The sequence below is a fragment of the Microcebus murinus genome, chromosome 2 (genome assembly GCF_040939455.1).
Source record: "Microcebus murinus isolate Inina chromosome 2, M.murinus_Inina_mat1.0, whole genome shotgun sequence".
Taxonomy (NCBI): Eukaryota; Metazoa; Chordata; class Mammalia; order Primates; family Cheirogaleidae; genus Microcebus; species Microcebus murinus.
The window spans coordinates 2,581,732-2,604,790 of record NC_134105.1 but is presented as its reverse complement, the minus strand read 5'-3'; the positions used below and the strand labels follow the sequence as shown (position 1 = coordinate 2,604,790).

Sequence of the window (23,059 nt, the reverse complement as noted above, 5' to 3'; positions counted from 1 at the left end):
TCACTATTGATGTACATAATTGATCACTTTAACACTGCAAAAAAAAAACGAGACCTTATTGAGGTAATAAGGCATAACTTCATTATATCCTGTATGGAGAATACACGCATGTTGGAATGTGGCTGATGGGGTCCCATTTCAAGGCTGATTCTGATAATGATAATGTTTAAGTAGCATTGATTATTCTCTAATTGAATTTTTCTTTCTTTAGGCCTCTTGTGAAGAGCTAAAAGCTGCCTACCGGAGGCTGTGTATGCTTTACCATCCGGACAAGCACAGAGACCCAGAGCTCAAATCACAAGCGGAACGACTGTTTAACCTTGTCCACCAGGCTTATGAAGGTCAGTGTGGGGCTTGGCTCAGTGGAAACATCCTGGTAGCAGATATTCGATTTTTAAGAGACTTGATTTGTAGAGGATAGAGAAAGAGAGTCCTTAGAGGTGTATAAAGAGGTGGTTAGTTTACTACTTTTTACTGACAGGGTCCTTTGAAAGAGTAGTATTTTGCTTTGGAAATCAATATGTGTCTAGTAAGTAGAAAACAAGAGTCCAGGCGAAGTGATAGACCAGAGTCTCAGCTGCTGGGGAATACTCAAGCTTTATACCGTTTACCAGTTTTCTTCTTCTAAAGGGAGCTCTTAGAAGTAAAAGGCTGATCGTTACAGGCAAGCTTTCTTTGTTCTCTTTTTTGTGAGAAGATACAAGGACATTTTTTTCCATCTGAAAGTGATTTTATTGGTTCTGTAGCATTCAGTCAAACAAAGGTTCTTACAAAAGAAAGAAAATGTTAAGAAGGCTAGTAGGAAACAGAACCAAGCAATTTACATTTTTATACTTATATAAGAAAATTTTGTGGTATATTTGTTTATAAAATACTAAAGTCGCTAATGAATGCTGAATTTCTGTTTGAGATGATGAAAAGTTCTGGAAATAGATAGTGATGATGGTTATACAACATTGTAAATGTATTTAAATGCTTTTGAATTATACACTTTAAAATGGTTAAAATGGTAAATTTCCTGCAATTCAAAAATACAAATTAAAAATAAATCATTCTTAGGATATATAAAGTAAAATAAGCTATTTATTCCAGAACCATTTGATTTGCTCTTAGACAAACCAAAAATTAGATAATAATGTGTTTCTTTGCAAAGTCATAGAGATGTCTCACTGTAGACATAATAGCTTATAGTGTATTTCACTTTATGGTTTTATCGAAAAGTTAGATTTTAATGACCAGTAAAAATCAGGCTCTAGTGCCTGATAAATGTGTTCAGTTGGTGTTGTATTACCAAATTTAACTCTGTTCAAACCAGTTATGTGGTGCACATCACCAAAAACCTGTTCCTTTTATTGTATTCTGTTGACTAAACAGCTGCATTAATTTTCCTATTGTCTAAATTATCCACGTAGCTGGCTTGTATTGTTTTGGAGATTTGGGGAGTTAACTGAAAAACCCTACCAATTCTTGTGAAAATGCTACAACAGCAGACTCAGCCTCATTGAGTTTAGCCTAAAAGAAGACCACAGTAAAATAGTGAATAAATAATCCTTTATTAAATCCTAAAGATTAACTCCAGAAGTCTGGCTCCCACATTTTTCCAATGGTCAGCATTTCTTTCTTCCCCATTAGATTTGAATATGGATAGAATCATTTACATCATTTTTTAATTAGGCCTAAAAATGTATGGGAACTCTCAGGGGAGAAGAAATGCAAAGGTCTTAACAGAAGTTGGTAGGGTAGAGGAGGAAGATAACGACCCTTGGCCTCACTGCTGATGTTCAAGTGCAGTTTGGGTGTCCTTTAAATAGCTCTCACCCTTACTGAGAAATCTTTTTGTGATGTACTTTCAGTTAACACCATTGTGAGAGGTGTTTGTCTTTTAAAATGATTTACAAACAGCCGGACATGGTGGCCTATGCCTATAATCCCAGCTACTTGGGAGACTGAGGCAGAAGGATCACTTGAGGCCAGGAGTTTGAATCTAGCCTGACCCATCTCTAAAAGGAAAGAAAGCAAGGGGAAAAAATGATTTACAAATAAAGAGGAAAAGTTTACAAAAAATATATAGATTGTCTTTTGAATTAATAAAACTCTGTAGAGTGAATAATAAATCATGTTTTTCTAGTATCAGTTCCTGTCCCTAGTTTTAGATTAAGCTTCTTTAGAAACTGGAATCAACAGTTTCAAGCCAGTGTGCTTTTATACACTGTGGCAGGAACTTAAATTCTTTTATTTATAAATTCAACTGTCCTTCAGTGATACAAGAGCTAGTGCAGCTTCCTGCATGGTGTACCTTGTACACCTTATACCTGTACCTTATGGTTAAGAGTAGCTTAGACATGGAGACAATCCGACTTTTCTTCATAGTCACCTTTAAACACATCCTAGGCTGGATCAGAAAAACAATTAGCATATTCAAGGGGGGAGAGGGGGCATGGACAATGTAAGTAACCTTAACACTTGTACCCCCATAATACGCTAAAATAAAAAAAGAAAGAAAGAAAAAGAATTAGCAGTAAAGACACACAAGAAATGAAGAGGGTCTCTAAGAAGGTTGTGATTGGACAGGGAGAACAAGAGACAAGACTTACCTGATGATGCTGTTGTCAGTGTTTTCAGAAAGGACTGAAAGGTGGGTTTTGTACTTTGTAAACATGTTTGGTTTTTAATTTGCAGTGCTTAGTGACCCCCAAACCAGGGCCATCTATGATATATATGGGAAGAGAGGACTGGAAATGGAAGGATGGGAGGTAAGAGAAACTGTGCTTCTGGTATCCCAGAAAAGTCATTAAACAACCCCCAACACCCTGCAATCTGTGATAATGTCTTTGAGAATATTTGAAGATATTGGGAGTCCCCTTCCTTGCCTTGTATTATACTTTTAGAGGTAGAGTTCTAGACTTGGCTTTGCCACTTTGAACTCTGTGTGCTTGGGCAAGTCAGTTGTCTGACTTGTCCTTAGTTTCCTAATCTGTCAAGTGAAAAGGAAGAGGGAAGGATTATGCTGGTAATTTTTAACCAGTACTCAGAATGGGGTGGGAGTAGGCGGGGCAGGGTGTTGATGGGAGATTCCTTCAAGGGGCCAATTCTGCCTACACACACACTTCCCTTCCACCCTCCACAGTGCTGTGCCTCTCCCTCCACCGTGATTATGAGTAGCTGTGTCCAGGAAATGCTGCCGTACGTGTGCTGCTGGGAATGTGTTATGCATGTCTGTGCTTCTGGGAATGTGTCAGGCGTGTGAACAAAACAGAAGCAGAGATAAGTTGAGAGCTGCTAGATTACGTTGTCTATAATGACCTTTCTGGTTCTAAGGTACTATAATGTTAGAACGTTGTCAAATATAATGAGGGAAACAAAATATATAGCAAGTATCTATGAAATAGTTTGCCTTGGACAGTGCTGCTGTGTACGAACAATCACTAAAATTCAGTTTGTTTTCTTTCACTCTGCCACTGACTAGCAGCAGAGCCTTGGGCAAGTCACTGGGCTGCTGGTGCCTCCATGTTATCTGAAAAATGAGTATGAAAATTAGTTCTAAAATGCTGAATTGCTGCAGGAATATATAGGAATTGAAGAAACTTGGTTCTGATGCCCAAGAAGTTTTGGTCGTCTGTTAATAACATTGAATTGACTCTCATTAAGTTACTATTTTCATCATTTAAGATTTCCCTTGAAGTTCTTGTGGTGTTTCATCTCAAGCATGTGTGCCTGACTCTTCCAATTTACCATGAAAACTTTCTGAAGGCCTTCAGATAAGGAGTGGAAGAGAAGCAAAATAGGGCCCGATTCTTCCTTTCCACTGCTTTATGTTGGTGGCTTGTGGACCGACCACGTTCTGCCCATAGCCATGTTTTGAGTGCCCCACACAATGGATTGTAGTTGCTGACATTTAAAATTTGGGAGGTTTTGTGTGAAAATCCAGTTGAAACATGGGAGGATCTGGCAACACTGGATCTGAGGAGCCCCTGCCCTTTAGACTGGGCTGGGCTGGCCAGGCCTGGCCAGGTCTTCCCAGTCCCCACCATGCCCTGTTGTGTCACATCTGGCCCTTCACTCATCCACACACCCTCTTGGCTCCAGCAGGCAGTGGGTCTGTGGCCTCCGGCTTGGTGGAAGTAGCAGGGCCTCCTATCACTGAACAGTGTTATTAGTTCATTATAGCTAAATGCTGAATCTAAAAGCTTAGCATTTTCTCATCCAGAAAGGAAAATAGATCCTGTTGTAGTAATTTAATTTCTCCACATACTTTATATACCACTTTAAAGCTCCCTTGCTTCTTAAAGATGTGGGTTGGTTACAACTTTTAAGGCAGCTGTTGGGGTAGCTAAAATGCTGTAGGACCCCATTACATATTCCCACTGCAGTCTGGGTTGTTAGTTCCCAGCAGCAGCATCCCAACTCTAATGGGGCCATGGGGTCTTCCTATCACCAAACCAGATTCCCTGCCCATTAGAAACAAAGCCAAACCACACACATAATAGTGATTATAAAAAACATGTAGGCATCTTTTCATACCACTGAGTTTAAGCTACATAAATAAATAAAAATATATAGCTATCTCATCACCAGGAAATAGAAGGAAAATATATATATATATACATATATATATATATATAGAAAGTTGTAGGTGATGAATGGATAAACTTTATATTCATATTTTTTGTTTATTTATTTATTTTTATTTTGAGACAGAGTCTCACTTTGTTGCCCAGGCTAGAGTGAGTGCTGTGGCATCAGCCTAGCTCACAGCAACCTCCAACTCCTGGGCTCAAGTGATTCTACTGCCTTAGCCTCCCGAGTAGCTGGGACTACAGGCATGTGCCACCATGCCCGGCTAATTTTTTGTATATGTATTTTTAGTTGGTCAATTAATTTCTTTCTATTTTTAGTAGAGACGGGGTCTCGCTCTTGCTCAGGCTGGTTTCGAACTCCTGACCTCGAGCAATCTGCCTGCCTCGGCCTCCCAGAGTGCTAGGATTACAGGCGTGAGCCACCATGCCCGGCCGATATTCATATTTTTTAGTAAACTACTTTAAGGAAAATAGGTTCTCATGGATCAGAATTGCATTTTTTTTTCATGTTGATACCGAGCTTTCATTGCAAGATAAAAATGCCTTCAAGGAGGACTAAATGATGGTACCTCCCCAGATACTTACTCAGAGATGTATTACTGCTTAACATACAATAGGAAAGTTGAGCGCATCATTCATTCATACTGTACAGAAAAGTCTCACTGAACTCAAGCGCATTTTATGGAGCCGGCATCGACATTCCTTCAAAGAATATACAGCTGGCTGGATTGTTTCAGGTGAGGATTCTCCCACCGAAGAAAGAGCTTTCACTGCAGAGAGGAAGCTGTGTTCTCTTCCTGCTGTTGCTAGTATTTTTAGACTATTAAACTTTTCAATTGCTGAAGGGTATCCATTTAGTACATATTTATTAGGCTAAACATATGGGTAGTCAGTGAAGAGTGAAGGGCACTGTTAATACCCTGAGTATCTGAGATGCCTTTAATCCAGAGATCGCAAAGTCCCCTGCAGACATAGAAATCACTCCCCACCCCAGCAGTACTATCACCCCCATCTTATAGGTGGACACTGGAGATGAAATCAAAGCTTCTTTAGAGTGCTCAAATATTGGCCCTGTTTTCAGTCATTAGGTAAGCTTTCAGTCTTTTTTTTTTTTTTTTTTTTTTTTTTTGAGACAGAGTCTCGCTTTGTTGCCCAGGCTAGAGTGAGTGCCGTGGCGTCAGCCTCGCTCACAGCAACCTCAAACTCCTGGGCTCGAGTGATCCTTCTGCCTCAGCCTCCCGAGTAGCTGGGACTACAGGCATGCGCCACCATGCCCGGCTAATTTTTTTTATATATATATCAGTTGGCCAATTAATTTATTTCTATTTTATAGTAGAGACGGGGTCTCGCTCTTGCTCAGGCTGGTTTTGAACTCCTGACCTTGAGCAATCCGCCCGCCTCGGCCTCCCAAGAGCTAGGATTACAGGCGTGAGCCACAGCGCCCGGCCTTTTTTTTTTTTTTTTTTAAGCCTTTAAGAGCCTTTGTTAGCGGGCGCTGGTGGCTCACACCTGTAATCCTAGCACTCTGGGAAGCCGAGGCAGGCAGATTGCTCCAGGTCAGGAGTTTGAAACCAGCCTGAGCAAGAGCAAGACCCTGTCTCTACTATAAATACAAAGAAATTAATTGGCCAACTAATATATATAGAAAAAATTAGCCGGACATGGTGGTGCATGCCTGTAGTCCCAGCTACTTGGGAGGCTGAGGCAGGAGGATTGCTTGGGCCCAGGAGTTTGAGGTTGCTGTGAGCTAGGCTGACGCCACGGCACTCACTCTAGCCTGGGCAACAAAGCGAGACTCTGTCTCAAAGAAAAGAAAAAAAGAGCCCTTGTTATCTCTGGTATGATTCTATAGGAATGAGATAATTCCCAACTTATAAAACCAGCCATTTTAGTTCTTGAAGTTGGTTAGCAAATGAAATTGATCTTTGCCTGGGAATGCGAAAATCCAGCTTTGTACTGTCAGTGCTTTGACAGTACTGAGTCTGGCAAGTGGGATGGAAACCACATAACTCAGATCTCCTACAGATACCACTTTCGGATGTTAGTGTACATTTAGAATTGCGTGCCTTAGCCTGGATCCTCTGCAGTTTAGTTTTTGTCTGTAATCCTTTATATCATCCATATTTCATTTTTCCCTCTCTCTTTGACATTAGCCTTAGAGTACTTGAGAAAGTCGATCTCTATTACAATAATATGGCCAAGATTATGAAAAATTAGGAAAGACTTAGAGCTGTCACAGAGCAGAAGAGACTAAAGAGACATGACTAAAGGCAGTGTGGTATCTTGGATTGGACATGGAACAGAAAAAAAATGTTAGTGGAAAAACTAGTGAAATCTGAAAAGTCTAGGTTTAATTAATAGAAGTGTACTAATATACTTGGATTTGTTTCTTGGATTTGACCGATGTTTCATTGTCATGGAAGATGTTCACATTAGCTGAAGCTGGGTGTAGGGCATACTAGAACTTTCTGTACTATCTTTGCAGCTTTTCTAAAGTTCTAAATAATTTTCTAAAATTATTCCAAAATAAAAAGTTGACTAGCTAGAATCATAGGATATCCAAACTGGACAATGCCTTGGAAATGGTGTAGTTTAACCCTCCTCATTTTATAGCAGGAAAACTGAAGCTTAGAGAGGTGAAGTGACTTGCCCAAGGTCTCCCAGGTTAGTGGTCATGTCAAAGGCAGAGAGCCTAAGTGTCTGTCCTATTTCCATTATGCCACCCAGCTTTTGGAGATCTCCTTTATCCTCTCTTTGATAAAGTCAGTTTTCTGGCTGGCACAGGGATAGACCTAGTTGGCAGATGGTCCAGGTGAACAATACAGTTGTATAGATTCACAAGCTGCACGTGATACACTCTGTTCATGGAAAACATTGGAAACGTCTGGTATTTACCAACTATAATGCAGCTTGGGATGCTGTGTTCCCAGATGCTTCTATCTGAGGGTTGCTGAGATGGAAAAGAGCAGCTCATACTGGTTTAATCCTGTTCCACTCCCCAGTGTCAGGTACTCTGTTTAAAGAAAGATATAAATAATCAAGGCTGGCAGAGGCCTATGGAAGCTGAGAATGAGAATGCCCTGCCCAGCTGAGCATCTTTACTGCTCTAGAGGAGCCAGCAAATTGACTTTGCAGCTCTGATTATGCACCAACTGTTTGCAAAACTTGTGTAAAATATGTCTAGAAATGGAATGATCTGGCTCCTTTGGATAATTTGCCTCTATAGCTATCATAGAGTGTAGCAAAGAGGAAGTAATTTTGCAGCTATTGTTCAGTCTGCAAAGGTTAACCAGCTAGAATTCCTGAAAACAAATGTTTTAGGCCAGGCGCAGTGGCTCACACCTGTAATCCTAGCACTCTGGGAGGCCAAGGCAGGAGGATTGCTTGGAGTTCAAGACCAGCCTGAGCAAGAGCCAGACCCTGTCTCTACTAAAAATAGAAAGAAATTAGCCAAACAACTGAAAATAGAAAAAAATTAGCCGAGCATGGTGGTGCATGCCTGTAGTCCCAAGCTACCTGGGAGGCTGAGGCAGGAGGATTGCTTGAGCCCAGGAGTTTGATGTTGCTATGAGCTAGGCTGACCCCACGGCACTATAGTCCAGGCAAGAGAGTGAGAATCTGTCTCAAAAAGAAGAAAGAGAACAAATTTTTTTCTGCTGTCGTCTCTTTGGAGCCTGACACTTTGCAGGTTTTTTTTTTTATTTCCTACAGTGTTTAAGTCTAGGATTTTAATTCCCAGGATCTTACAAATCTGTTTCTGAAAAAAGTAGTAGTATATGGGCATATTCATGGTCTGTTTATGTCACTGGTTAAAGTTATAGCTATTCAGACTTTAATCTACATTTTTAAAACTAGCATCCTATTAGAAAGAATACTGGATTATGAAATCTTTCATCCAGGTTATTACTGTGGGCCATGTTGAGGACTCACAGTCTCACACCTAGGCCTTGTCCTTGATGATGGGTTGCTTAGGTCACCATTAGCAGGGGCCAGATAAGTTGTGATTTCGCAATTTTTAAAGTATTTTAAATCATTTTTTCTGGATTTCAAAGTAAAATAGAATAGTTGATTACATTTTCCTGAAGCTCTTTTATTTTTGTTTTCATTTGATGAAGGAAGAGGCTAATAATAGATTGAGAAGATGATGAAAATTTTGAAAAACTGGACCTTGTTTTTGTCCAGGCCAAAAAGAGTAGTCTTAGGAAGTGAGAGTACCATGAAAAGGTACACAGTATACACGCCATTGATGTTTCTGAGCCTTGGCAGAGTGAACTTGCTTTATCTGTTAAATGGAAGAACGTGTTATGTTCTTGTGAGGTCACAAAGTAATCACTGTCCGTGCCATTTGGGACTTTCAGTTTGTTCTTGGATGATTTTAACAATCCCCTTATTTAAAAGCTTCCTTAAAAAGAACCATTTCCCCGCTTTTAGTAATTATTGATGTATATTGGTTTATTAGAGGATAAAATGTTAACTTTATTTTTTTTCTGTTTGCCTCCCTAAAGTAGTGAACAAATTTCTCAGATTTTTTTGAATAGGCTACTGGTTTTTTTGGGTAGGCTATTGTTGAAAAATAAAATCAAGTTGCACAAAGGCTATAATATGATCTCATTTTTGTTTAAAAATACATATATACATACACATGCATAGAAGATTTTTAGGAAAAGACAAAAAATGTTAACCTGTGACAAAAGGGAATGTGGGTAAAGGAGGAATCTTGTACTTTTTACTTCACATCCCTCTGTGCTGTTGATTTTTTTGCTGTATTTTTAAAAATAATTTTTTTTTCTTTTTGAGACAAAGTCTTACTCTGTTTCCTGGGCTAGAGTGCCATGGTGTCAGCCTAGCTCACAGCAACCTCAAACTCCCGGGCTCAAGCAATCCTTCTGCCTCAGCCTCCTGAGTAGCTGGGACTACAGGCATGTGCCACCATGCCTGGCTAATTTTTTTCTATATATTTTTAGTTGGCCAATTAATTTCTTTCTATTTTTAGTAGAGACAGGATCTGGCTCTTGCTCAGGCTGGTCTCGAACTCTTGGGCTCAAACGATCCACCTGCCTCAGCCTCCCAGAGTGCTAGGGTTACAGGCGTGAGCCACCACGCCCGGCCTTAAAATAATTTTTAAAACTTGAAATTTTCAAGGTAGCTTTTTCTTACATTCCCCCTTTTCAGATAATCTCTGAGCAGCATCTCAAGGCTTATGTGTATTTCTCACACTGACACAGGGAATATACCTCCCCCATCCCCCCACCCTCCATTCCATCTGATGACTTTGGTTATGATAGACAGAAAAATAGTGATTGTTTTTTCTGGCCCGCTTCCATGCTCTGTTTCTCACAGGTGCATAACATTTTGTGGCCATCAACAGGACCCTTAGAAATTGTGCAGTGCAGTTTCTTCTTTCACAGATGTGAAGCCAGGCAGCCTTTCCTTTCTCATGTTTCTTTCCACCTCTTTGAAATCTCAACCAGATTGTCTTCCTTTCTTGCTGAGCTAAGAAAGGCTAAATTGGAATGCCTTATTTTCTCAGATTTGACATCATTGTGCATCCCTGAGTTTAATGAGGTCCACTGTTTAGTGCCTGAGTATTGTTATTCTAGTGTGTAACTGGCATCCTACCTTCTAAGGCTCATATCCTATTGAAGGAGGGACAGTCCCGTGGTTCTAAAATCCCCAGACTTGACGGCTGAGATCCTTTGGTCCCAGAAGCAATCCCTAGTGCTTCCCCCAGCACACTAGGGAGAGCTGGTGTGCCTTCATTTTGGTATTTAATGTTTGTTATCTGTGACTCATTAGGAAATCTTAACTATGAGATTTAAAGTGAAGGTTTTTTTGGTATGATTCCTGCAGCCTTAGAGATAAGTTACTAAAGTAAAGAATAGAATGTTTAAGTCACTCTGGAGAGCCAGGGGAAAGCTCCTCCTTGGGAATGACCAGGTGGGTGGCAGAGCCCTCCCCTCACTCGGGGCTGGAGCCCTCTGATGGAAAAACTCATTGCAGTTCCCCTGATGGCTCTTAGGGTCCTGGGAGAGGGCACAGCAGAACTGCAGGCAGCATATGCACATCAGAATTGATTTCTTAAAAGTATATGTTTCCCTCACTTCCTGGGTCCTCACTTGCCTTCTGATTCTGCCGGTAGGTTGTGGAAAGGAGGAGAACCCCCGCTGAAATTCGAGAGGAGTTTGAGCGGCTGCAGAGAGAGAGGGAAGAGCGGAGACTGCAGCAGAGAACCAATCCCAAGGTAAGCCAGGGGCCAGGTTTAATGAAGACATGTTGAAAGCCTTCATCACCAGAAGCCCAGTCTAGAATAATTAGGTGCTGGTGGGTTAAAGTAATAGCATACAAAGCTGGTTGGGACACAATTTTGCTTACACTGTATTACCTCCAATAGTATCTTTCTGGAAAGCTGGGCCCTGGTAGCTGTCAGCAAGGCTGCTGCTGCTGACCAGGAGACAGTGTTTAGAACCATATTGAGAGAAGACAAAACCAATCCCCTGGTTTGCCCAGAAGCCAAGGGGATTCCCCAGGCAGAAACACGGACTAGTTCTCTAAGACCTTTTCCTCCAACTATGCCCACATCCTTGACACTGAAAATGAGTTAGAGGACAGTGTCAGGGAAAAGATAACCAGGTAACAACTGCTTAAGCATTTAGGCCACAGAATTCCCAGCCTACCAGTTGGAATACAGAGAGCCAAATAACACAATGTTTGGGGCATTTCAGGATTGTCACACAGAGCCCCTTGCTCTTACCACCCCATGGAACTATGCCATGAACACCAGCCACCAAGCTCTTTCAATAGCCGTGAGAGTTGGATCTGGGGTTTGAGTCATTTAACCCAGTGACACCACTGAGCCAGAGTTACTTTTCAGTCTCGTGTATGATATCTTTTTCCTTCAGTTTTCTGGGGAGATTGTTTTGAGCACGTGTTCCAGCCCTGGGGCAAATAGGGTATCTGGTCAATCTGAGATGCCAATTGTACTGGGTGCCTGAATGTGGCCCAATGTACTGTTCAACCGTGGTTAGTAAGAAGGCTCAGCGGCCAGGTTCTATCAGTGTGGCCAGGATGGCTGGGCAGACAGCCTGTGTCTGTCACAATAAGGAGCTGACACCCTCCACCCCCACTCTTCCACCATGATCTGTGTCAACTCAGTGGCATTGTTAGGAGAGGGGCAGCCCTATAAAGTAATAAGCATCATTATTTTTCTTTATTTTTTTCTTTAAATCTTCTAAAGAAAAAGGACAGATGCTAGCTTAAACTGGGAAACATGGTAAGATAAACCTCTGACCAAATATATTCTAGAAAGCAGATTTTTTTAAAGACCCTTACAGCATTTAAGGACCATGTATTCAAAACAGGCCCATCTATATGAATCTGACTTTTCAAATTAGGTTTGAAAATCCCAACACCTCTGCTCCCATCTGCCCACTCTCTCCTTCAAAAGGTGTTGACTTCAGCAGTGCGGAGTTATCCTTTGGTCAGATGGAGGTAGAAAGTCGAAACATGGGATGAACCAAGTCAGAGAATTTGAGATAATTGGGAGGGTTGAAAATCTCTGAGACGCCTTGATTCCTACCCAGATCTCGCGGCCGGGTGCCCAGGGCAGTGCACTGGGAGGTCTGGTTTGGAAGGTCAGTGTTGGCACGTGGAGAGGAGGATGGGGAGTGGGGCAGGGCCTGGCAGGAGCAGGCTGTTCCCTTGGCGTCTTTTGCTGTTCTGGCTGGAGTTTTGCTGCATTCAGAGCAGTGAAAGGGAAAGAGAACCTCGCGGTCATCCTGAGCCTGTGTCCTCTGATCACATCAGCCATCTGGGTGTGTGCGGTGGCTGCTCACTGGGCTTCTGTGCGAATGTATCACATTTGTGGGCCGTGTGTCTGTGGAATGTGGGAGCACAGCTGTGGCCGTTTCATATAAGCAAGTTATTTTAAAATTTCCAGTAGTTTGCTACTTCCATAAACTGCTTCTGAATAAATAAAACATTTTCTAGCCAGAAATATCAAGTAATAACCAGATGTTGGCCATGCGGCATTTTGAGGAGAGGATTCGAGCTGGATCTTTCATTCCATTTCCAAGGGGTTTTTTGTTTGATCATTTTTCAAGATGAGCAGAAAGGTCTGGAACATCCTTATCCTAAGAAGGAAGAGGTGATCTTTTTTAAGACCATAGCGAGTGACATGTCTTGAGTTGTTCTTTAAAAAAAAAACACACACTCACACAGGGAGGAGGACACTTATGACAAGCATAGAGACCAGCCTATCAGTGGGACTCACTTAAAGGACAAGTCTGTAAGGGGGTTTGCGGGCTGGATACCATCGGGGATGCTGCCTCCTAAAACTTGAAACTGGATATTTCTCTCCGTTTTTATCAATAGAAGTGTGTTACATAGGGATTCTCCAGTAGGATGTATCTACCAGGCAAAAAGGCAGTGGGCAGAAGCATCCGTTAGAAAGAACGACTGGCACAAGGAAGCAAGACACAGAGCAGACTGTCTCATTTTCTCATTTGTAAAATGAGGACATCTGTCCTGATCACCATGCCAAATCATTAAAAAATTGAAAACCCATGAAATAGATATTATTATTATTTTATTTTATTTATTTATTTTTTGAGATAGTGTCTTGCTCTGTTGCCCAGCCTAGAAGGCAGTGGCATCAGCCTAGCTCACAGCAACTTCGGACTCCTGGGCTCTAGTGATCCTCCTGCCTCAACCTCCCAAGTAGCTGAGACTACAGGTGCCACCACCACACGTGGCTAATTTTTTGGTTTTAGTAGAGGCAAGGTCTCACTCTTGCTCAGGCTGGTCTCAAACTCCTGACCTCAAGGTGATCCTAGGAGTGCTAGGATACCATGCCCTGTATGGAAACAGTATGGTAAAGCCCTGGACTTGGAGTCAGGAACCCTGGATCCAGATTGAGATTCCACCATCCAGTCTGTGCCCTCAGTGAAGTCCCTTCTCCAGCCTTAGCCCAGTTTCTCCCTGTGTAAAATGGGAGGTTTGCCAAGAGGCCCACTGCCTGGAACCAAGTTCCTTGGTTCTAATTGCCTCTGTTTTCTGCCTTTCTTTTGCCTCGTGGAAACAAATTCCTCTGCCTGTATTTCCTGCTGGAAAACACCAAGCTCAGGTGATTGGGGTCCCCATGTCTCCTGGTCCCTCCACATTGAATCAGAATTGGAGAGGGACCTGTGGCTGGGCAGGCAGGACCTGTGTGAAACTGGAATTGGACCACCCTGGCCATCCTCCTGCCATCTTTGTATCTCTGTTTTATTTGCATAATCCATTCTACATTTCTTGCCTTTAGGGACTGAGATCACATAATGGAGTTGTTCTCTGCTATCTTTACTTCATATTGATTATTTTAATCCTTTCTTTTGTTAATACCCATAAATGTTATCTCTCTGTGGATGGCAGCCACTTGAGCACCTTTTTTAATAGAAAAGACTACATCAGACTCGTTGCTGCCTTCTTCTTGAACTTGTTTAGATCCCATGTAGATGGAGCAGAGGATTAAGTTAAGATTGTTTGGAGGGAGCTTGACTGTCTATGAGGGCATATGTTGCTTTATTTTTTTTTTTTTTTTGATCGTGTTACAGAATAGTTTCATGGAGATTATTACATTATTTCCTGGACCATTCCATTCTTTTGCTATTACAGAGGTAATATAAACTTCTTGGCAAGACCTCTTTTCTAATTTAGAAAGGCTCCGTTATCAGTATGGTTCATGTAATAGCTGAGAAACACAATTCAGCTGTATCAGAAAAAAATTTTAAATGATGTATCAGGGAAGGGATATAACCATAGAAATATTTCTAAATCCCAAAATGTTTTTATAAAGATATATGAGTACATTACTCAATTATTTTTAAAGGACTTTTTAAAATTTTTGGTTGCCATGGCTAGTGATTACAGCCATCAGAATGAGCCTGTGGTTTTAATTTGTGTAACGGTGTGTTATGTGGAAATGATTCTGATGTCATAAAACTGACTCAGCTTGGCTGACAGCATAGTAGAGCAGAAGAAAAGCTGTTTGCACCCATATGTTTGTTGTGCTCAATGGCAGGAAGAGGCAATTTACCGTATGCAGAAATGGGCTGCTGTTGAAATTGGAGAAATTGGGAAGCTGTCATATAAGGAGAAGGGACAAAAGCCTGGTTAATCAAGTCTGAGAAAGTGCTGTGATGCAAAACTGGGCCTTTGGAGGAGAGACATGGTCTTGGCTATGTATGCAGAAGGCACAGAGAGGATCAAAGATAAAAAGCTGTTTGTCTTTAAGTATTAATTGGAGGGGTGTTCCACCCTCCATCAGCGTAATCACTTACAAAGAAGCTCTCAGCATTAAAGACTACTGTTTACACAGGGGGCAGTGCGCAGTGGGGTGGGAGTGGCGAGTAGTGGTTGGCCCAGAATTATTCTTAGAAACCCTGCTAAGTTTGAATTTGGTCCTCCATAAAATTGGAGAATACAGGTTCTCACTTTCATTTCAGAGAAAGTGTTGCTGAAGAAACAGTCATCACAAGAGACATCCTACGTTCATCAGTTATAAAATAGGCAAATTTCACATTGCCTCTTGTCCCATTTTGGTGGAATTTTCACTTAGTAAAGAGTTACCATTGATTGGATGACTGGTATGGAGAAAAATAAAATAAAAAAAAAAGAGTTACTGTTGAGATTGCAATTGGCAGAAATGTCTCATGTTATCCTTATGGCCAGGTAAATAATTCAGCATGGATAGTGATGGATGTGTTGATTTGATTGTGATGATCATTACACAGTGTACACATATATCAAATCACCGCTTTGTACACTTTGAATATATACAGTCTTTGTCAATTAAAATTTAAATTTTTTTTTTTTTTTTGAGACAAAGTCTCACTCTGTTGCCCTGGCTAGAGTGCTGTGGTGTTAGCTCACAGCAACCTCAAACTCCTGGGCTCAGGCAATCCTCCTGCCTCCGCCTCCCGAGTAGCTGAGACTACAGGCATGTGCCACCATGCCCGGCTAATTTTTTCTATATAGTTTTAGTTGGCCAATTAATTTCTTTCTGTTTTTAGTAGAGATGGGGTCTCGCTTTTGCTCAGGCTAGTCTCAAACTCCTGACCTTGAGCGATCCTCCCACCTCGGCCTCCCAGAGTGCTAGGATTACAGGCATGAGCCACCATGCCTGGCTGATTTAGATGTCTTGATTGTATCTTTGTAAACTAAACTCCGTAAATAATTTAAAATTTATTCTGAGCCAAATATGAGTGACAAGTCGTCAGGAAAACATGGTCTCAAGAAGTCCTCGGAAAATGTGCCTGAAGAGACCAGATTACAGTTCGGTTTTATACATTTTAGGGAGGTAGAAATTGATGGTATTATAAAGTCATAAATCCATACACAGGAAGTATACGTTGGTATGGCCTGAAAAAGCAAGATGTGAGGAAATGGAGCTTACAGGTTATAGATGAGTTCAAAGAGTCTTTGATTTGTAATTGGTTAAAGAAATAAAGCTTTGTCTAAAGACTTGGAGTCCATAGAAAGGAATGCTTAAGTTGACATAAGAGAGTCTACTAATCCAACAGCAAGCCACAATATATTCAGAGTGATCTACTAAGCAAATTGATGGCCTGCAGCTGTGACTTAACCTTTGCCGTGGGTAGCCTTAGGTCCTGTTAATAACTTACTATCTTATTGTCACAACGTGTCTGTTTTGTCAGTCATATAATCTCTGTTTTAACATTAATGCTGGTCAGTTGTTTTGTCTAAACTCCTAAAAGGAGAGGATATAATTAGAAGTGTCTGACTTCCCTTTCTTTCATGGCCAGGAACTCAGTTTTAAGATTTTTCTGGGGTCCCCTTGGCCAAGAGGGGGTTTGTTCAGTCAGTTGGGGGCTTAGGATTTTTAGAGTTATAAACCATGTGTCCTTATATTTTTTTATTGTGTGTATGTATAGACATAGACTTTTTACAAAATGTATCTTTAACTTTATACTTTTTTTTTTTTTTTGAGACAGAATCTCACTCTGTTGCCTGGGCTAGAATGCCATGGCGTCAGCCTAGCTCACAGCAACCTCAAACTCCTGGGCTCAAGTAATCTTTCTGCCTGAGCCTCCCTAGTAGCTGGGACTACAGACATGCGCCACCATGCCTGGCTAATTTTTTCTGTATATTTTTACTTGGCCAATTAATTTCTTTCTATTCCTTGGTAGAGACAGGGGTCTCACTCTTGCTCAGGCTGGTTTCAAACTCCTGACCTTGAGCTGTCCTCCCGCCTCAGACTCCCAGAGTACTAGGATTACAGGAGTGAGCCACCGCACCCAGCCAACTTTATACGTTTTGTAAAATGTATCTTTAATATTGGGAATTGCTGATTTTTGTCTGTTTCAGACCTAAAAAGAAAATGATGGCTTTATGTAATTTGACTGACTATAAAATTTCAGTTTGAAAATCCTTCTTCCTCTGGATCTGGAAGACCTTGTTCCATTGTCTTCTAGCTTCCGGGGCTGCTGTTGAGGATACTGTCCTGAATCCTTGTCCATGTATGTAATCTTTTCTTTCCTCTTTGGAAACTTTTGGCATCTTTTTCTCTAGACATCTAAAGTGCCACAAGGGCACACTTTGTGTGAATTTTCTTATTTGTTGCATTTAGTGGGCCTTTCCACCTGGAATTTGAGTTCTTCAGCCCTGAGAAGTTTTCTCATATAGTTTCCTTTCTATTCTTCCTTTTCTCTCTTTCTAGGTTAGTTTTATTGAAATGTTGGACCTTTGGGACTAATCATCTATTTTCTTATATTTTTCTCTCCATTTTGCATATTTTTCATTTAGTTCTACTTTTTTTGAGATTTTTTTCTAGGTTACTTGCCAACCTTTATGTTGATTTAAAAATCGATTGCTATTGTACTTTTCATTTCTAAGAGCTTTATTGTTCTCTAATTCAGCAGTCCCCAACCTTTTTGGCACCAGGGACTGGTTTCATGGAAGACAGTTTTTCCACAGACTGGGGCAGGGGTCAGGGGGATGGTTTTGGAATGATTCAAGCACATCACATTTACTGTGCAGTCAGACCTCTCTGCTTATGATGATCTGTATTTGCAGCCGCTCCCCAGCACTAGTGTCACCAACTCAGCTCCACCTCAGATCATCAGGCATTGGATTCTCACAAGGAGCCACAACCTAGACCCCTCAGATGCACAGTTTACAGTAGGGTTCACGCTCACATGAGAATCCAGTGCTGCTGGGGATCTGACAGGAGGTGGAGCTTATGCGGTGATGCCAGCGATGGGGAGCGGATGGGGAGCGGCTGTAAGTACAGATGAAGCTTCTACTGCTTACCAGCTGTTCACCTCCTCACCTCCTGCTGTGCGGCCCAGTTCCTATCCTAACAGGCCGTGCACTGGTATTGGTCCGTGGGACCGCTGCTCCAATTCATGGGAAGGTGCAGAGCAGGGCTTTGGTACTTGTCCTGTAGAGGTGGGTGGCCTGGCACAAATCCTGGCTCTGCCACTTGTCAACCGTGTGGCCTGGGGCAGGCTACTTCCCCTCTGCTTCTCGTCTGTGAGATGGAAATCGTCATGCCAACATCATATTGTTGCTGAAAGGATTCAAAGAAATAATAATACATGTCAAATACTTAAAAGAATGCCTGGCACATAGTAAGCATTCATAAATGTTATTTTTTATTCAGCAGCTCTTATTTTTCTACAGATGTTACTTACACATTTCCTGCCGTTTTCTTTGGTATTTGTATTCTCTGCTTCTTCCTGGTTCTTTTTTGTCTTTACATGGTTTCAGACTTTCATGTTGGTGGTTTTCCTCAGATGTCTGGTAATCCTTGGCTATCTGTTTATAAAGAGTGAGCCAGTGTGCTCAGGAGGCTGAGGTAGGAGGGTTGGTTGAGCCCAGGAGTTTGAATCCAGCCTGGACAACACAGCGAGACCCCAACTCTAAAGAAAAGTAAAAACCAAAGAGTGAGACAGTAAAGCCCAGTGAACACTCCCTGTACTTGGCAGGACTTGTCAACCTATGGGGCTTAACTCTGGGCTGTTTTTATGGAGGTTAGCATCTAAAGGCCTTTTCTTACTAGCGTGTGGTTTTTCAGTCTCCTGCCTGGCTGCCAGCAGTCTTGTAGCTGACTGGGGGATCAAGTTTGGGAAGTAACTCTTCAGTTTATAGAGTTTCATTCCGTCCCTGTTTCTGGTACATACCTCACACTTCCTAGCTCTGCCTGGAAGATCCTCATTTGATTTCTCCAAAGAACAAGCCTCTGTCACTTGGCTCCTTGGGAGAACAGGTAGTGATCCAGTTCCCACTGCCATTACAGTGAGTCTTGGTCTCCCCAGTTCCTGAGACACTTGGGTTGCAGCATTGTCTGCCGAATCACTACCATCACTCTGTCTTCTTCCTGTTTCTAAACATTGGTTCATACCTGTTATCTGCCACCTTTACCTCTCATGTTCTTTTTGTCCTTGGGAGCCTGTACCTTTATTATTCCTTTAGTGTCATTTTGGGAGGGAGCAGGGTTTCAGGACCCTGAGATAGACATGTTCTATCCTGTTGGTTTAACCAAAAATCTAAATTTCTTTATTAAAGATCATTATATTGGAACAGACTGTGTTATTTATCTATAATCATTAAAGAGAAGAGAGAATAAAATAGGCACAGCTCTGGCAACTCCAGCTTCTCCTGAAAAGACTGTCAGAAATGGAAGACAGATCAGTGAAGGTCAGAGGCTGGGAAATGGGGAAGAGGGAGGGAGAGCGTGGCTACAAAGGGCACGAGGGATCCCTGTGATGGTAGAAATATTCTCTGTCTTGACTGGAATGGTGGATACACGCACCCATATATGTGATACAGTTGTATAGAATCCATACGCACAAATGGGAAAATAAAGTAGGAAATCTGCATAAGATCATTGATTTGCATCAGTATCCTGACTGTGATATTGAACACTTTGAAGCAGTGGCTTATAATACTCATAATAAAATGAGTATACCTCATTTTATTTTTAACAAATTGAAGGTCTGTGGCAACCCTGCGTTGAACAAGTCTATCAGCACCGTTTTCCAACAGCCTGTGCTCACTCATGTCTCTCTATCACATTTGATAGCTCTCACAACATTTCAGACTTTTTCATTATTTTTATATCTGTTACTGTGATCTGTGATCAGTGTTATTGATGTTACTGTTGTAACTGTTTTGAGGTGCCATGAACCGTGCCTGTAGAATAAATGTTGTGTGTTCTGCTTTCTCCACCAGCCAGCACCTCTCCCATCTCTCTCCCTCTCCTCAGCCATCCAGTTACCTGAGACACAGCAATGTTAGAATTGGCCAATTAATAATCTTTGAAGGCCGGGCGCTGTGGCTCACGCCTGTAATCCTAGCTCTTGGGAGGCCGAGGCGGGCGGATTGCTCAAGGTCAGGAGTTCAAAACCAGCCTGAGCAAGATCGAGACCCCGTCTCTACTATAAATAGAAAGAAATTAATTGGCCAACTGATATATATATAAAAAATTAGCCGGGCATGGTGGCGCATGCCTGTAGTCCCAGCTACTTGGGAGGCTGAGGCAGAAGGATCACTCAAGCCCAGGAGTTTGAGGTTGCTGTGAGCTAGGCTGACGCCACGGCACTCACTCTAGCCTGGGCAACAAAGCGAGACTCTGTCTCCAATAAAAAAAAAAAAAAAAAAAAAAAAAAATAACCTTTGAAGCCACTGCTTCAAAGTGTTCACGTGAAAGAAGAGTCCCACGTGTCTCACTTTAAATCAAAAGCTAGAAATGATTAGGCCTAGTGAGGAAGGCATGTCGAAAGCCAAGACAGGCTGAAAGCTAGACCTCTTGCAGCAAACAGTTAGCCAGGTTGTAAGTGCAAAGGAGAAGCTCTTGAAGGAAATTAAAAGTGCTACTCTGGTCACAGAAATTACAAGAAAGCAAAACAGTCTTATTAGTGCTACAGGGTAAGTTGGAGTGATCTGGATAGAAGATCAAATCAGCCACAACATTCCCTTAAGCCAAAGCCTAATCCAGAGCAAGACCCTGACTCTCTTCAATTCTGTGGAGGCCGAAAGAGGTAAGGAAGCTACAGAGGAAAAATCTGAAGCTAGCAGAGGCTGGTTCGTGAAGTTTAAGGAAAGAAGCTGTCTCCATAGCATAAAAGCACAAGATGTAGCAGCAAGTGCTGATGTAGAAGCTGCAGCTAGTTTTCCAGAAGGTCTAGCTGAGATCATTAATGAAGGTGCTTATGCTAAATGGCAGATTTTCAGTAGAGACAAAACTGTCTTCCATTGGAAAAAGATGCCATCTAGGACTTTTATCACTAGAGAGAAGTCAATGCCTGGCTTCAAAACTTCAAAGAACAGGCTGACCCTCTTATTAGGGACTCTGCAACTGGTGACTTTAAATTGAAGCCAGTGCTTATTTACCATTCTGAAAATCCCAGGACCCTTAAGAATTATGCTAAATCAATTCTGCCTCTGTTCTATAAATGGAACAACAAGGCCTGGATGACAGCACATCTGTTTATATCATGATTTATTGAATAATTTAAGGCCACTGTTGAGACCTACTGCTCTGCAAAAAGATTTTTATTTTTCAAAATGTTACTGATCGTTGACAGTACATCTGTGGGTCCACCCAAGAGCTTCGGTAGAAATGTACAAGGAGGTGAATGTTGTTGTTTTCTTGCCTGCTAACTTAACGTTCATTCTGCAGCCCATGGATCAAGAAGTAATCTTGGCTTTCAAGTCCTATTATTTAAGGAATACATCTTGTAAGGTGATAGCTGCCACAGACAGTGATTCCTCTGATGGATCTGGGCAAAGTCAATTGAAAACCTCCTGGAAAGGGTTCACCATTCTAGATACCATTAAGAACATTCATGATTCATGGGAGAAAGTCAAAATAATCAGCATTAACAGGAGGTTGATTCCACCTTCATGGATGACTTGAGGAGTTCAAGATCTCAGTGGAGGAAGTAACTGCAGATGTGGTTGAAATAGCAAAAGAACTATTACAGAACTAGAAGTAGAACCTGAAGATGTGACTGAATTACTGCAATCTCATGATAAAACTTGAACAGATGGGGAATTGCTTCTTATGCATGTGCAAAGAAAGTTGTTTCTTAAGATGGAATCTACTCTTGGTGAAGATACTGTGAACATTATTGAAATGACAACAAAGGGTTTAGAATACTACATAAACTTAATTGATGAAGTAGGAGGGTTTAAGAGGATTAATTTCAATTTTGAAAGAAGTTCTGTGGGTAAAATGCTCTCAGACAGTATAGCATACTATAAAGAAATCTCAATGAAAGGAAGAGTAAATCAGTGCAGCAAATTTCACTGATTTATTTTAAGAAATTGCCACAGCCACACCAACTTGGAGGTAAGACCTTCCACCAGCAAAGAGATTACAACTCCCTGAAAGCTCAGATGATAGCATTTTTTAAGCAATACATTTTACTTTTAATTAAGATACATACTATTTTTTAGGCATATTGCTATTGCATACATAATAGACTACAGTATAGTATAATTATAACTTTTATATGCATTCGGAAACCAAAAAATTCACATGACTTGCTTTATTGTGATAATTTACTTACTGTAGTGGTCTGGAACCAAATCTGCAATATCTCCTGGATACGCATGGACTGTAGTTTTATCAGATGTTACTATCGGGGGAAATTGGGTAAAGGGATCTCTCTTACTATTTCTTATAACTAAGTGTGAATCTGTATCACAGCAAATTTAAATTTCAACTAAAAAAAGACTATCAGCTAGTTTGTACTTCACAAAAACAATTGGTTAACTCAGCTATATAACAATATGTTTGCTTATTAAAAATGCAGATTCTCAGTCCCTGCCCTGGGCAACTCCATAGGAGTCTGTCAGGTTGCTACCTGGGAATCTGTATTTTAACAAGCTTCCTAGGGAATTTAGATAAGAGACTAAATGCGGGAACACTGCATTGCCTGCAGATGAGAGAATAAAATGTTTTTTTATTCTTATTATTGTGTTTTTTTTGTTGTTGTTGTTGTTTGTTGTTTTTTTTTTTTGAGACAGAGTCTTGCTTTGTTGCCTAGGCTAGAGTGAGTGCCGTGGCGTCAGCCTAGCTCACAGCAACCTCAAACTCCTGGGCTCAAGCGGTCCTTCTGTCTCAGCCTCCCAAATAGCTGGGACTACAGGCATGAGCCACCATGCCCGGCTAATTTTTTCTATATATATTAGTTGGCCAATTAGTTTCTTTCTATTTATAGTAGAGACGGGGTCTCGCTTTTGCTCAGGCTGGTTTCGAACTCCCGACCTCGAGCAATCTGCCCACCTCGGCCTCCCAGAGAGCTAGGATTACAGGCGTGAGCCACCGCGCCCGGCCTGTTTTTTTTTTTTTTTTTTTTTTTTTTTTTTTTTTTTTTTGAGACAGAGTCTCACTTCGTTGCCCAGGCTAGAGTGAGTGCCTTGGCGTCAGACTAGCTCACAGCAACCTCAAACTCCTGGGCTCAAGCGATCCTGCT

General features: G+C 41.4%; 1 protein-coding gene across 1 annotated transcript in view; it reads left to right on the top strand.

Moving 5' to 3' along the window:
- The window catches only part of DNAJC11 (DnaJ heat shock protein family (Hsp40) member C11), a 66,373-nt gene that overhangs the window by 20,551 nt on the left and 22,763 nt on the right, over window positions 1–23,059 (top strand). The window contains exons 2-4 of the mRNA XM_012791517.2: window positions 212–341; window positions 2,680–2,753; window positions 10,717–10,818. Coding sequence (XP_012646971.1) covers window positions 212–341; window positions 2,680–2,753; window positions 10,717–10,818 — 306 coding nt within the window. The remainder of the gene's footprint in view (window positions 1–211; window positions 342–2,679; window positions 2,754–10,716; window positions 10,819–23,059) is intronic.